The sequence below is a fragment of the Cyrtonyx montezumae genome, unplaced genomic scaffold, assembly GCF_038088225.1.
Source record: "Cyrtonyx montezumae isolate F1298 unplaced genomic scaffold, pur_monq_1.0 scaffold_3, whole genome shotgun sequence".
Taxonomy (NCBI): domain Eukaryota; kingdom Metazoa; phylum Chordata; class Aves; order Galliformes; family Odontophoridae; genus Cyrtonyx; species Cyrtonyx montezumae.
Genome location: NW_027072034.1, coordinates 130,880,318 through 130,895,491, shown reverse-complemented (window position 1 = coordinate 130,895,491; position 15,174 = coordinate 130,880,318). Strand labels below are relative to the sequence as shown.

The following is a 15,174-nucleotide window of genomic DNA, read 5'->3' as shown; positions in this document are numbered from 1 at the left end:
AGAAACAAAAGAGCTATCACAACCATACAGCATCTGTTTCAACAGCTAGCTAGCTAGGGTTCATAAAAAAAACTTACCTATTTCTGAAGCAAACAAGTATGAGATGACTACCCAGTCTAGGAGGTTATCTTTAATACTACGATATGCTATAAATTGGAAGAGGAATCCCAGTTGGGCGTGTGAAGAGAGTTTGTACCAAGCATGGAACACTGGCACAGTTATTTTGTGGATCTGACTCAGAAACAGAACGGTCAAGTAATTAAAAATCCAATAATGGATGAGTACTTTGAGAAATACTGTACAGTTTTTGAGTATTATACAACTAGTAAACTACATTAGGACCTTTTACCTTTCCTACTGAGTGTTTCAAGACTGGACAGAAAAAAAATAACAAAACATTTTTCTACAACTGACAGTGGACCTTATTAATAAGCAGATCTCCATGAAGGAGTCTTGTATTAATGGCATGATATGCTCCAGTGCCATTAAGGTTTTTTTTTTTAATCTACAACAGAAAGAAATAAAAAGAACCAAAAAAGCAAAAAAACCCCAAACCCTGTTTTACCCAATTGCACTATTGAGTACTTCAAGAATGGAAATGTCAACACCATCGCCTTATGAGTTCCACATCAACTCCATTTCTCAAGTGCACCCATTCAAAGGGGATGATGCTTTTTTAAAGCTTCACAATTTGGGTTTCCACACCATTTCTTTATTGAAAGAAAGGTAACTGAAATTTTGGAATAGTGAAAATCACAAGATTTTACTTGAACTGGTTCATCTTCTGTTTTGGTCATTGGAAGTATTTTTAACATAACATTTCTTCTAATTATGCCTCTAAAGAGAGGCAAACTGATTTTAATTTCAGACACCGATTTCTTGTTTTTATGTGCATGTTTCTTTTTGGAAAAAAAAATGTTTCTTAAAGTCAAAATAGTGCTTTTGAGGTCCATAAGAATTTTTGGTACAAAAAATAATAGTGTTTCTCTCTCTCTCTCATTGGTTATTTAAACACTTTGCTGTAAATTAAGAGTTATTTCTCACATCAAATGGTTCCATTAGGCACATTCAAGTAAAATAACAAAATATCCAAGTAACAATGACGAAAAGCCAAACATGGCTTGATAAAAGTCTGCAGAGAGTTCTGTCCATTCTCTGGAATGGAATAAAGTTGTCACTTCCTTCAGCCAGACACTCACGTGGTTTGATGTTAATATCCATTTCCATCATGCAGAATAGTTCCTTAAAGTTCAGGTATTCTACAATCAGAAGAACCATCAACAAAGAATCTGCATTTTACAGGAAGGAAGCTGAATAGCTCATTTTCATTCTCAGTAGGTATCTGAGTGAACACTGGCATTTGAAGTGGAGTATTACACCAGGTCAGTTAATGGCCATCAGAAACGTCAGTATGGATCCAGTCTAGAATAATCAGTGTCATACACCCAGTCATCACAAGTATACCACTTAGAAAGAATAATGCAGCCTGAAAAGAGAGAATATAAAGAAGTGTATCAGTTTTTGCTGCTGGCCCTATGAAGTCGCGCACAAATACGGCACAAATGCCATTGCTCATGGAACTAGTAAAATAGACAAAATATCACAGTAATAAGAAGTTGGATTTCAATTACAAGAAAAACATCCTTTTTCAATTAAAATAATACTTCACCCGCCCCCCCCATCCCCCAGCAAAGCAGACCTTGTCCTCAGCTGAGGGAAATTAATGTAGCTCTGCTGATAGCAGGCTGTGCCACTCTGCACCGGCTTGGTTCTGCATCAGTAAAGATGCAGTAAGTAGGAAGAACAGGGAGAGTACATAGATCAGTCAGGATGACTGAAATGACAGGTGGAGGTAAGCTCCTGGAAGAAAACTGAAGGGAGAACTGCAAGGTTTTCTGTACAGTCCTTGTCTTTTGGAAGCAGACAATCTAAATGTAATAATGTTGTTGAGATGGGGAGGAAAAAAACCCACTAAAGTGGACCAAGCCTTGTGGTGGCAGAGACCTCAGATTTGAACACATTAGGTGACCCTTCATTGAGTACCCTCACTAGGATTTCAAAATTCTTAAGTTATGAAGAAGGACGCTGATTTTTCTACTCTGCATTATTAAGTAAGTGTAATCTTTATATATTTGTCTTACATACCCCAATCTTCTGCACTGACTTCATTGGTTCCTTCTTGACTAATTTGATATAGAAGGCAGATGGAAGAATAAAGATCAGCATGGCTGCTGCAGACGCACCTGTTAATGAGGCACAGAAAGAACATTGTGAACAGGTAAGTATAATTCAATTAGACCATAACTGCATTCCAAGTGAACTGATGTGAAAATGCTTACCAATGAATCCAAAGATGTCTCGGATAGTGGGGACGAAGATAACGAGCACGTTGGTAAATGCCAGAAGAACAACTGTAATAGCACAGTGACGCCACCAACTGAACTCTTTCCCTGCCCACAGTAATTGGGTAACGGAGCTGCGGATCTTTCGAGGAGAATAAAAAGAACATGTTGATTTCTGCAAGCTGATAATGTAACAGTGCAAGTTCTTTCAGAACCAGGAAAGCATTATAACTGAATACCTTTGGGTTAACTGCTTTGCAAAGATTGCCTACTTATTTTAACTAATGATATTATTAAAACAAATTTGTGAGGTTTTTTTTTCCTCCAGGTAAGAGAAAAACTCTACACATCAAAATATGGAAGTTAGCACATCAGCAAATGACTAGAGCAGGAGATAAGATGAAAAACAATTGTATTAAGATAAAAAAAATTACTTACTGGGAAAATAACCACAGGTACAGTAAGGGTTACAGCCATAAGTACTGCAAGGCGCACAATCAGAAGAAGAATGTCAGCACCCAGAAAAGCAGAGTAGGTATGAAGCAGTTCTGATTCAACTCTTCCTATAAAGAGAAAATAAGATTTTAGTTAGATATAGTTAGCACGCTCCAAGACAACTGCGCTTGCTCAAGATGCTAAGTTACAGTCTGAGCAGTACGAATCAAAAACCCCACAGTTCCTGAAAGCACATCTGTATTTTACTCAGGGATAAGCTGGAGGTATTGAATCTGTTTTAATCAGGTATCCTGGGTCTCCTTCCAGTACTGATCTACTTTCGTGTGTGCAATTTTAAGAACATAAAAAAAAAACAAAACCCAAAACTTGAATTTCTAAACATACACTTAAGTGCTTGCTTACTAACATGAAAAAACACAACCCACTTATTGTGGTTTTGCAGAACATAATTCGTTTAAAAGAAAGCAGAGATGGTATTACTCACCGTAAAATGTTAAGTATCCGAAGAGAGCAGCCAATAAATACATCAGGAACATGGCAAAAAAAGATACGTAGGAAACATTCATCATTCTTTTACGGCTTCGGCTGCAAGAAAATTTAAATATTGTTAGCAATGAGAAAACACTGTTTCATACTACTTCCTTTCTGCAATGAAACTGGGGGAACTTATCTAGCATTTACCTTTTCAGTTCTTCATAGATAGGAAGAATGGCAGGATGGCAGACAAAAGAAAATGTTAGGATTGGGACAGCGTAGACAGTCTGAAAAACAAATTTTTTTTTTTTAAGCATCTCAACAGACATTAGAAATCGAGTTTTAAAAAGTTCATCAGTAAATTTCTTGTTTGGAATTAAGTAATTCTTTCAGCTTTTCATGAAGACTAGAGACCCTTTATAATTAGAACTTTGGCCAAAGGAAAACCATTTTATGTTTCTGCTTTCTAGAACTCAGATTGAAGTACCAAACTCTCTCAAGTCTCACTGAAGTCCATGCTGTACTGAACATATTTCCTCTCAGAACATTTTCTGCAACATGTGGGACTGAGCCACGATAGCCTGATCTTGGTTATTACGTGCATTTCCTTCCCACGCCTGAAGGTTCACCACTGTAACCACACTCATCCTTGAGAGCCAACATCGTGACTGAGACCGTGAAGTCTATTTCAAATCATGGTGTACATTTCCCAGCTTCAACGATTCATTTAATCTCCTTGCTCCTTTTAGTTTCTATGCATTTCTATGCACAGGAACATCTAGCCTACAGGAGGCAAACTGCACCCAACTGTACCACAAGAGAAATTCTTTGCACATATCAAGCTTGCATAGGCTAAGAAAAAAGAACCTGATCTAGAACTTATTTATATAGTCTCTTTTAGTTATTTTTAAACATAGAATCTGATTCTGTCAGTTACCTGTGAATTGAAGATGAAATATTTTGGCTTGCATGCATCATCAATCGTTATATTTTCATCTGCAAAAGGAGCCAGCGTTGCATTTATTAACGTTGCATTTACGATGTCACTGTCCATAGGACAAGGAATCTGAAACATCTTCCAAATTACCTGGAAATAAATCAATGCATTTACGTTACTTTGCACTTTTGTTGCCAGTGCAGCATGTGAAACTGCGTTTAACTTCACTTCAAAATGTAGCTGAAGTCTACAAAATTAATACTTACGACAATCAGAAAGAAGACCATACAAAGTAAGGAAAAGCCACTGGTATAGCCCAAATATCCTATATTCAAAAAAGATTAAAAAACAAAATCTAAGATACAGTATTCATGTCATAACATCATTAAGACAGTATTTTCTGGCACTGATCTCTTTGGATTGCCTTTTTTTTTTATGCACTGAATAAAACAAATTAATTATCTATTAACTTCCTAATCTCAACCCAGATCTGAAAGTTCTGAAAGACATACAGGAAAAATGCAGTGCTGAGTCTGTACTAATAAACTTCACAACTTCAAAAATCTGATTTTTTTTTTAATTATATACTAAGGATGACCAGAGGAACCATTCTAAAGGAATACGCTCCGTGACAAATCAGCCTCCCCTTTTGTTTTCACTGAAGTACTTAATCTGTAAGAAGTAATAACTTTAGACAGTAATTCACATTAAGACTTCCAGTTATCCCACTACAAAATTCTTTAAACAAAAAGCATATTACCTAAGTTTCTCAGGTATATTACTGGATTACAGACATTCCATATAGGGCATCTAATACAAATATTTGACTGCTGCTTGGGAACTCAAAGGAAAAGGTGACTTCTATTTATACTGGAAATGCCCAATTTAAACGCCCAGGGGTAGCACTGTTTTCTTTGGAGTCTTCTACAGTACAGCACTGTACTTCACAGCTAACCAGAACAGGTCAAACCTCTCAAGTGCGACACAAACAGAAAGTACTGCTAATCCTTGTTCTAAAACTTTCCTGTCTATAGTCTACAAACATATCCCTGGCCTTTAAGAACATCCCCCCCACCCCACCCCTGAAACCCAGCCCCTTTTTTAAGCAGGCTGACAGCAGTTACCTAAATGCTGATCGTTCGTATCAGACAAGTTTGAAGACAGCTGTCAGTCTACAGGGGACTCCAAAACTCAAACATCCTATCAACTCATTTCCTCACAGTATTTTCAGTGCATTTTTTATCTGATTGTACTTCACTGCTTACCTAAATTTTTCAGTAAAGAGAGGGGAAGAATGAGGATGACAGACACCAACAGCACTAAATAGTCGCCATTGAGATACCATTCTCTGTGGGAAAAAGAGAGCGTATATAAGTAATCAAAATACTTAAAAGTTTCAAGATTTGCAGTTCAGCCTTCATTCTTATTTTTTCCTACAACATATGACTATTTATAAAAATGCAGTATCTGGTATCACAAAGGATTAGCACTCGACTTACTATATGGACCTTAAGCCCTGTGGACCTTCCTGCCTCACCCCAAAACTACATTGTGCCTTTCCTTTAGTGTCCTTTTCTAAAATTAATATGCATCTGGAAGTCAGAAGACAGAAAAATAAGTGACTGGGAAAAAAATAAATCAGCTGGGATAAACCATAGTAATTTGCCTAAATGTTCATTCCTGACTCTCCAGATGTATTACAGCATAACAGGGCCCCAGCAGGGTGCTTATCCACTTTAATGACAATAAAGTTCTGTTGGGTGCCCTGTGGGAATTAAATAAAAACAGATGAGGGCTGGAATTAAGGCAGTAGCTCAAGCCCACTGGCTGGAAAACACTGGAAGAACAGTGGGATTCTACTGGAGGCATGATTAGTCCCTTCTAGTAGGGAAACACTGCTAAGAAACTCACTAGATTTTTTCCCTTCAGATCAGTTTTTTCCCATTTATTCCGTAGAAGGCAGCAGACATTTTATGAAGAAACATTTTACAGCGTTGTAAGGTGATCACCTTCTTTGGAAATATGGGAAAACAAAATTAGATCTGTGTAAATAATGTGGTTTCACAGAACTAACGGGACAACTGACCTTGAGTAGTTTTATCATAGCAGAGTAACTGCTTTCTTCGTGTGACAAAGAATATTTACATTTTTCAAGTCATTCAAGTGACTCTAAGCACTTATTCCCAAGTGTCAATATTTGAAATACTGTCAGCTAATGTATACAGGACATATTTTGAAATGAATTGTATGCTATTTAGATAAACAATGACAACTGAACTGCTCAAGTGGAAATCTGCGTATTCAAACAATTTCTGCTAGTTGAAATATGGAATACTTTCACAGACTTGCTCTGGATCTATGTAGCAAGTGCAAAAATAATTTGTGTCTTTTTACCCAGTTTTACATGGGATAACTAAATGCAGTCATCTATTTTAGGAAGTTCATGTGTGTAGGACATTAACACGGTGTTATCTTTATTTATTTATTCAGTGAATAGTCTCATGGTGAATTGAAAATAAATCAGAGCAGATCTCTGGCATTTGGCAGTCGTAAGAATGGGCACTTTCATCGTGCACGTGTAGCAAGAAGGTAACTGGGACTTTCAGATCAAGGACATAAAAGCTTTGTGTTCTGAAGAACAGGATTGCTCAGCTTCAAAACTCAGCTGAATATTAAAAAAACAATGCAAAATAAATGGTAAAAATTGAGCTAGTATTTTTAATATTGTCTCAGAATTTCAGAACATTTTCTTCTACAGTAAGCATTATTTTGGGACATTTAAACAGGTAAGTGCTTACATTTTATGCACCAGGCTGCCAGAGTGGAATCCATGCCAATGGTAGCCACCCAGACTCCCCTAAGCAATGCATGGAGAGAGTCAGTTAAACGGGGTCCACAATTGCTTTCAATAAGTGAACAGCCAAAAAGAGAACACTGAAGATATAAATTTCTCAGTTCTGTCTGTCAGACATGGCTGACTCAGTTGCACAGCAGCAGCTGAGCACATAGCCCTGACCCTTCCCCCCAAACTTCAATTGATTTTTAATGCCTTTCTGAAGACAGGACAATTAAAAATTCTCATCTCTGAGCCCCCTTGTAAATATCAGCAGTTCCAGGGGCTTGGAAAACAAAGACTTGAAGAATTCAGCCAAATGAGAGAATGAACTGCCCCAGGAAAAAAAAAAAAAAACTCTTAAGTACTACACTAACAATTAAATGAAGTAGGGGTCATTCTTCATCTGAGTACATTAAATAATAATAATAATAAAAAAATGGCTATTAGCCTCACGACAATATCTATCAGCAAGCTGTACGAACTGTATGAACACCAAATTGTTTGAACCCCTTGGGGAACACAGGCAGAAAAATGCCTACCTTCTGAACTCTGGCTTAGGTGTAAGTTGGAGTCTTGAGCTGCTCAGCCCTCTCAAGACTGGGACACTTCAGGACAAGGCACAGAAGTACAACTCTGAAGAGTGAGATTTATAGCACTTAACTCTATCCATCTGAAGTCAGGTATCTTGTTTTAGATAGCTGTTTTTACATACCCTTTCAATACAGTGATATGATAAATCACTCATTGGAGATGCCCAAAACAAGTGTCCAAATTAGGTACACTGAGCTAACCACTTCAGAGGATTGTCTCTCTTTGCAGATTATATATTTGCAGACCAGAGAATGATAAGCTCAATATCTAACTTTCAGACTGACAGATGTAGGTAAAATGAACTCTACGCAAGGCACCCCATCCCCTTTAAAAGCCAAGTAGAAAAGCCACAGTGGAGTTAAGGTGTCTCCAGGACTAAATGGCAGTAAGTTGCTGGTCTTTATTTGGGCACAGAAATTCTTCTAGGTCAGCATTTAAACCCCATGCCTTTTTTTGAGAATGGCTCCTTAAAAAAAAAAATCATTACATCACCTCACTCATATTCAGTCACTTCCCACAATATTAACATGAGAAAACAAGAACAATCAATCCAAGCTAGTTGAAGTGTAACTGGAAAACAAACAAAAAAAGCCCAACACATAACCACATTTACCTTTCCTTATCAAGAATGTACTTGTATACATTCGTGTACATACATTAACACTTACCTGATTTTCTTTAGAGAGCAATATTTTTGTTAATACGATACAACACCTGTATTTCTCTACCCTTTTCCCAGGACAGGCTGGATCTAAATGAAGTGGAATGCTTAAGGGAAGGACAAACTTACTGTATCTCTGTCTGAGTAAGAAGCTACCCTACGGTGTATCGAACGTGGTCTCCATATAAAAATATATGCAGTCTCCGTATTTGTTTCTCCTAATAGTTTCTCTGATGAGGAGTTCTAACACCTACCCTGTGTTCTCTTCGATGTTCATAAATGTCTTGATGACCAATGGTAACTCATATTTCACTATGAAGAGGTAGCTTGACATAGCTGTAGGTGAATAACATCATAGATCATTACAAATACAGAATGTCACAAGATGCAAGAATCACATAACATGTTTCATAACCTCACTTGAACACAAGCAGTTAATGAACACATGTTGTGTGAAAAAAAAGTCTCCACAATAAGCAGGGAATAATTATTACTGACAATAGAGTCATTTTAAGAGCTTGTCCTCACCTCCAATATTCTGCATTGTAATTGATCCAGAAGCAGCAAGTTTTCCAGGCATACCAAATGCCTTCATTCCCAACTGTTCATATAATAAAGAGCCTGAAAGAAACACCATCAAAACAATCAATTGGAAAAGTGTTATTTTACAAAAAACGTAGTACAAAACAAACACCACTCTTACAAAATAGTACTTTGCCATACCTCCTTCGTTGGCAGTCTTCAAAAGGAGATGCACTGAATACAAAGAAAGTATTGAAACAACTAGCAGGAGTATCCTGGAAGGAAAAAAAACAGGCAGCATTTTAATAGACATAAATAATTTACTGTAACCTTATAAAAAAAAAAAAGCAAAGTAAACAGCAACATCATACTAAAATGCTATCTGGGAATAAACTGTAAATTCAAGCTAATGTCTAGTTTAGAAAGGTTTTATATTAAAATGCATTTTAAAGAAGTCCTAATGGAAAATTAAACGTTTGTTAAGGTGGCAAAAGCACAGGCAAGATAACAAGCCACCACAGGTGAACACTTGATATTTTGTTACATTATTTATATCAACACAAATGGTTATTGTATCACTGTAAGAAACTGTATTTCTCCTGCCCTCCTTCCCCTGTTGAACAGTATGTCCTTAATGTGCCATCAGCTACAACTACAGCATAAAGATTATTTCCTAGTCGTCAAGAAATCAGCTTTTCAGCTTCAACTTTTTTTTTTTTTAATATATAAAAAAAGCTTCTAAGGACTGAAAAGTACGGTATGTTCCAAACTGTGCACCTGGTCTTCAAAAGGAAATAAGTTTATTGCAATAAAAAAATTATTCAGAAGTTAAATTTCCTATGGATTAGTTACATGGCAATTGCTAGTGGCTTTTTCCCTTCTCTATAGGTTTTACAGGTAGCATATATTAATCCCAGAAACACTGTTCTGATGCATCTAAAATTCAGGTCCCTGAACTGAACCACAGCAAGTGCACTACCTGGAATGGCACGCTAGGGGGGACTTCTTCACAGCTAAAGACAACTGTGGAAAACTACAATATATTCAAAAATTTCTTGGCCCTTCTCACACCGACATAAGCATACTGCTTTCCAGTATACTTAATAAACAGCACATCTGCTAAAAAACACAAAGCTCCATTTAGAGTTCTCAGAGTCTGTTTCCTTCTGCAGCATTTTTAGTCTTACTGAAATTAGTGGATGCTAAAAAGAACTGGAAACAGGAATACCTGAAAAAAGACGTATCTGCCCAAAGAATGCAGGAGACCTGTGTGCCAATTCTACACTAATGGCACACACACACACAAATAAACGCCTATTTCTAAGAGGTACAGATTTAATTTAGGCATCAACTAGAAGCGCTACAGTGAGATGCATTAAGGTTACGTTTAATTACACTTAATTAAAACAATACAGGTTCTGGATCCTTTAGTCCCAACCCTGAATAGCTGTTCAGAGGAGTGCTGACAACATCACTCAGCAAACTCATCTAGAAGCTAACTCCGTTACTGGCTTCAGGATTGTATCATTAATTTACTCAGCACTGTGCTGACACCAGTAATTCCACACAGTCCTCTAAGAATTTATTGTCATAATCAACTGCATCTGGATGTGAATCTGTAACCTAGTTAGCAAAACATGTCTGGAATGCTCTCAGCATCACTGATGAAGTCCTGCTTTCCTGCACCTAAGCTATACCAATTACACCAGGTTTAACAGGTTATTACTTTCGAATGAGTACTAATGTAAACAGATTTGAATGCACTAACTGGAAAAGAAAGAAGCAAATGACCTCAACACTCAATTGTTGTATTCATGGCTTCGAGCACTTTTACAGATTTCAGAGAAAAAAAATAAAAAAAAGTCTCCCTATCACATACAAATCTATTCAGATACCTAACTTTACACTTCTTTCTCCCTTCATTCCTTTTCTATTCCTCCTCAGAGAAATTTCCTGAAGTGCGTTGCGCTGTTTGCCTTCTGCCTGCTGCAAAAATTAAGAGCGTGAAGCCGATGCATCAATAGGTGAAGTATCTAATCTGAACACACAACAAATTGTTTATTCAGTTTAGTATCATCTAAGCCTCAGAATTCCCATTCACACTCAGTCACTTAAATTATGTGCTGTAGGAACCAAACTGCCTTCAATATATGGAAGATCTCCTTTCTTAAGGCATCCAAAAGAGCTGTATGTAACTGTATCCTCATGCAATCGCCAATGCCACTGCAGCCTTGTCTTATACTTGAAGGCTTCTGTCAATACACATAGAGTAATAAAGATATGCTGGTTATTCCACGTCTTTCCCTTGTAAAGAGACTGCAATTCTATAGGTGTAGATTCAATCAGTTCCCTGAACCGAGTATAAGCACAGCAATAAAAAGGATTTCTTTGCTGATGCAAGGACACTACAGCCTTACAGGCATAACCATGTCAGTAGAGGAAAAGCACCATTAGCACTGGGCCAGACACGCTAAAGTCAGAGAAAACAAGCCTCTTCGTCCTATGTTTTTCTTCTAACTCACTACAGACAGAATCTGTGCTTTCCAAGTAACCATTGCAAGAGGAATTTGTCCATCAGTTTCTGTTTGAATGACAGACTTCTCAAGGGAGGCCTATCAGTCACAACAAAGCTACAGAAAACATAGGAAACCTCACTGTAAACTGTTTTTATGATCTGAGAACTTCCAATTCATTCTTTTTTTTTTTTTACAAGTCCTTCTGAATTTATAACGGCCCTTTCATTGAAAGCAAACCTTAAATAGTAAAACTCTGCACCTGTAGCAATGAGAGTATTTTGCAAAGGTTCAATTTGTACCTAAAATATCCGTTCTTTATTAATTACATAGCAGGGAGGGTTTTTTAAATTTATTTTATTTTTTTGAGGAACAGAAAGATACTTACACAAAAAGAGCAATTCCAGTGTTAGCCATGGCATAGGAAAGTCCCAGGATGCCACTGCCCACAATAGCATTGCTCAGATTAAATACTGACATCCCAAAGGAAGTGGTACCCGGATGCTGAGGAAAGGGAGATAGGTAATGATTAATGGAAAGTTGGCACTATCTCGGAATTAAAACAAACATCTTTTTGACAGCAAAGCCATATTCCTGGGTTGCAGGTATCATGACTGGGTACTTACATACTGAGTTTCATATTTCTTCTTTCCAACGTTGGAGTCGAGTAAGAAATTCTGGTTTTCTGGATCCATATCTGCGTAGTGGCTGTAAAAGACACTGCATCATCAGAGTCCGCTTCGGACGGACCCACACTGTCACCTCCCCGCTCCAGAGGAAGATGACAACACCGACCCGGGGACCCCAGGGGAGAGCCGCCCGCGCCCCTCACCTCTTCATGGCAGCCGGCTTGGTGGGGTAGGGGTAGCTGAAATCGTTGCTGTTGGAGCTGTAGCTACTGCTATCCTCGTCGGGAGAGATGTTGAACTTGCCCATCTCGGCGCTGCTCATGGCGCAGGGGCCGCTCTTTTGTCCTTGGCGGCGGTGCGGCCGCGCCTGCGGAGGTGGGAGGCGACGTTCAGTGCCGCAGCGGGCAAAGGCGGCCGTCACGTGGCCGGCGCGCGCGCCCGCCGCCGCCGAGTGGAAAAGTACCAGGAGCGGGCGGGGGGCGCGGGCACACAAAGGTGGCGGCCGAGGAGCCGCCGAGACCCGAGCCGACCCGACCCGACGGGACGGGCTCCGCTCTGCCCCGCCGCTGAAGAGCAGCGCGGGGACTGATGCAACACCGCGGGGCGATGTCACCTCCCTCGCACCCCCACCCCCCCCCTCCCCAGCCCCGCGACGCCGCGTTTTCTACCGACAAACGCAGCGCAGCGCACGGCCGCCCCTTCGTTGCGATGCCGGGATGCGGCGGTGTTCCCGCTCCCCTCACCTCCTCCTCGTGCTGTGCGGCGAGTCTGTCCCGGAACCCCGGCGAGACGAAGCGCTCCGCTCCGCGCTTAACAACAACAACAACAAAATCCTCAACTACAGCAGAACGAGAGGCGAAGAGAACCCGAAATAAATAGAATCAATGGGAAAAGCCGTTGGGGGGTCGGGGGACAAAGCGCTGTCGCAGCGGAGAGGTGCGCGGTGACAGCGTCGCTCGCGCTCTGCCGACCTCGCGGGGCTCCGCCGCTCTTCAGGCAGGAATGCACCGCGTCATCGCGAGGGGCGCGGCGCGATCCCGCCCACTCCCCCCCAGCTCTGCCCGACTGACCCGCTTCCGCCTGCGGGCGGGGCCGGGAGCGCCGAGGGAGAGCGAGAGGGAGGGGGCTGCGTGAGAGTTCGGGCTCAGCCACGCGGCGTTGCGGATGGGCTGGCGTGCACGTGCGTGGGTCCGGACCCATCTCCACGGGGAACGGCGGCCGCTTGTCCGAACAGCCACGCTGGCTCGAGTGCCGGCCGGGCGCCGCGGAACGTTCCAGAGCGCCTCGGCGCGGGGAACGGGGTGCGGACGGGTGGGAAGAAGGGGGGAGTTGGGGGGGAAGGGGGGCAGAAACAGCGGCAAAAGGCGGGGCTGAGCACGCGCAGTGAGGCGCGGGGCTGAAAATTTTCCATCCCGCAGTTCTCCCCCCGCCCCCATCCGGGCGTGACATCACCCCACCGCGAACGCACCCCTCCTCCCCCCCCACCCCCCCTCAGGCTCCCGGGGGAGGCGGGCGGCAGCTCCGCGCAAAGGAGCCGCCCCTCCTGCGGAAACGGCGCTCCGGGACTGCGGTGGGGGGGCACCGCCTCGTGAGCCGCCCCCAGCCCGCTCAGATGCCTCGAGGTCGGCTTTCCTGAACTGTCTTCACATGTAAACCAAAACAACGCGATAAGGTTTCTATCCTCGTTTATGACAGCAACAAAAACAAAACAAAACCCCGTTACAATGCATTTAGACAAACGGCGCTTTCTGAACCTCACGGACCCGTTATTGGCAGTGTGTGCCGTGCAGAGTGCTGCTCTGCGATACCGGGTCTGTACGGTCTTCACCCGTTTTAGGTAGTGGTTCACTTTTTCAAGCGGTTTTTAAGAACGCCTCGCTGATTGAATTGTAATTTTCCTGACTGTAATTACCAAGAATGTACTTGGCAAAACGTACGTACAGTGTGTTGCATCCAATTTTGAAATACATTTTGCAATCAGAATAATAGAAGTTAATATTCCATCAGTTCCTCCCACCATAGTTTAAGCAATTCGTTTGTTTTCATTGGGGCATTGCTTTTCTTTCTCTCCTTTTTCCCAGCGTTCTTACGCTCTTTTCCCTTTCAGCCTCCTTACCCTTTATCCATTTGTATTCTCTCATCTTTGCACCTTCATTTTTTTTTATTCTACTTTTTAATTTTTTTTTGTTCTTTTGACTGTTATCTACTCATTCCAAACTTCTTTATAAAGTTTGAGCCCTTAGGATAGCTAAGAAGGAACTGTTTGCACAACATATTTCTGTATCTACTTGGGTACAGCGTTATGGGTAACTTGTCTCATTCTGAATACGCTGTTTGGGTTCCCCCTGCTCTCATTTTGGGGTGAGTCTTTGCACTTTCAGAACAAAGCAAAGTCAGATGAACAAAGGAAAGTCAGATGAACAAAAGCAAGACATACAATTGCAATGATGTTGTAAGAGAAACTATGATTTGATCGTTAGTTTGGTGCTGAAGAAGCTGAGTTAGCTTCAGTTACACAGTTAGAAATGGAGTTTCCAGTACGCTACACAGAAGTGCCATGGGTTCTGTTGTAGCTGGAGAAGTACATGCTATACACTTCCATATTTCATTTCCCAGCTGTATCTCCACTGTCGGTTCAACTCATGCTCTCATGCAGCCTAACTTCTTAGCCTGTGAACAATTTTTTTTTAATTGGGTTGGTTGTTTTTATCTTTAGAAAAACTTGCTGGCAAATGTGATTTTTCTTTGGTCGTGTCTGGCCTTTATAGCATGGGAGTTCTTGTTTTGTACTGTTTCTTCCTACATATATAAACAAACCTTGTAGAGTACTTCAAACTATCTGCAGCACATGCCAGTGGAGTAATTTATGTTTATGGTATGCATCAAAATGTTATGTGTACATTGTATGTACACATAACATTGATATGTTGACATATATGATGACTTATGTAAATGTCAAGCCCATCCACATGGTTTTTAGATGATACTTCCTACACTGGCCAAAGGATATGGAATGAAATATGTAATATGTCAAAGCAATTTGCTCTAGCAGCTATGTAACATTCATTTTGCCTGCATCTCTTGTGAATAACACAACATTTCTTATGCTGTGTTCTGCGTCTAGTGAAATCGTGGTGCCTGTGGAAGTGTGGATGGTGGTGGAGGCCTGAGAGCTCTGTTGAGCTGAGTTAGGGCACTGCACAGCAGCATCCC

General features: G+C 40.8%; 1 protein-coding gene across 1 annotated transcript; it reads right to left on the bottom strand.

Annotated features, from left to right (window-relative positions):
• Positions 1–707: 707 nt before the first annotated feature.
• SLC38A2 (solute carrier family 38 member 2) lies at positions 708–12,852 on the bottom strand. The gene is made up of 16 exons (XM_065743444.1): positions 12,705–12,852; positions 12,165–12,328; positions 11,959–12,040; positions 11,721–11,836; positions 9,021–9,094; positions 8,826–8,918; positions 8,552–8,633; positions 5,475–5,557; positions 4,476–4,534; positions 4,210–4,359; positions 3,480–3,559; positions 3,283–3,383; positions 2,781–2,905; positions 2,340–2,484; positions 2,146–2,243; positions 708–1,486 (listed from the first exon to the last, which is right to left on the bottom strand). The coding sequence occupies exons 2-16, from the start codon at positions 12,281–12,283 to the stop codon at positions 1,388–1,390; spliced, it is 1,506 nt and encodes a 501-aa protein (XP_065599516.1). The 5' UTR covers positions 12,284–12,328; positions 12,705–12,852; the 3' UTR covers positions 708–1,387.
• Between the last annotated feature and the right edge of the window lie 2,322 nt (positions 12,853–15,174).

Bases quoted from the DNA above. Each gene is read 5' to 3' on its own strand.
- SLC38A2 (XM_065743444.1), bottom strand. From the start codon at position 12,283: ATGAGCAGCGCCGAGATGGGCAAGTTCAACATCTCTCCCGACGAGGAT. The intron at 12,041-12,164 runs GTGAGGGGCGCG...TGTCTTTTACAG, and splicing joins AAGCCGGCTGCCATGAAGAG to CCACTACGCAGATATGGATC. The intron at 5,558-8,551 runs GTAGGTGTTAGA...TTTTTCCCACAG, and splicing joins AACATCGAAGAGAACACAGG to AGAATGGTATCTCAATGGCG.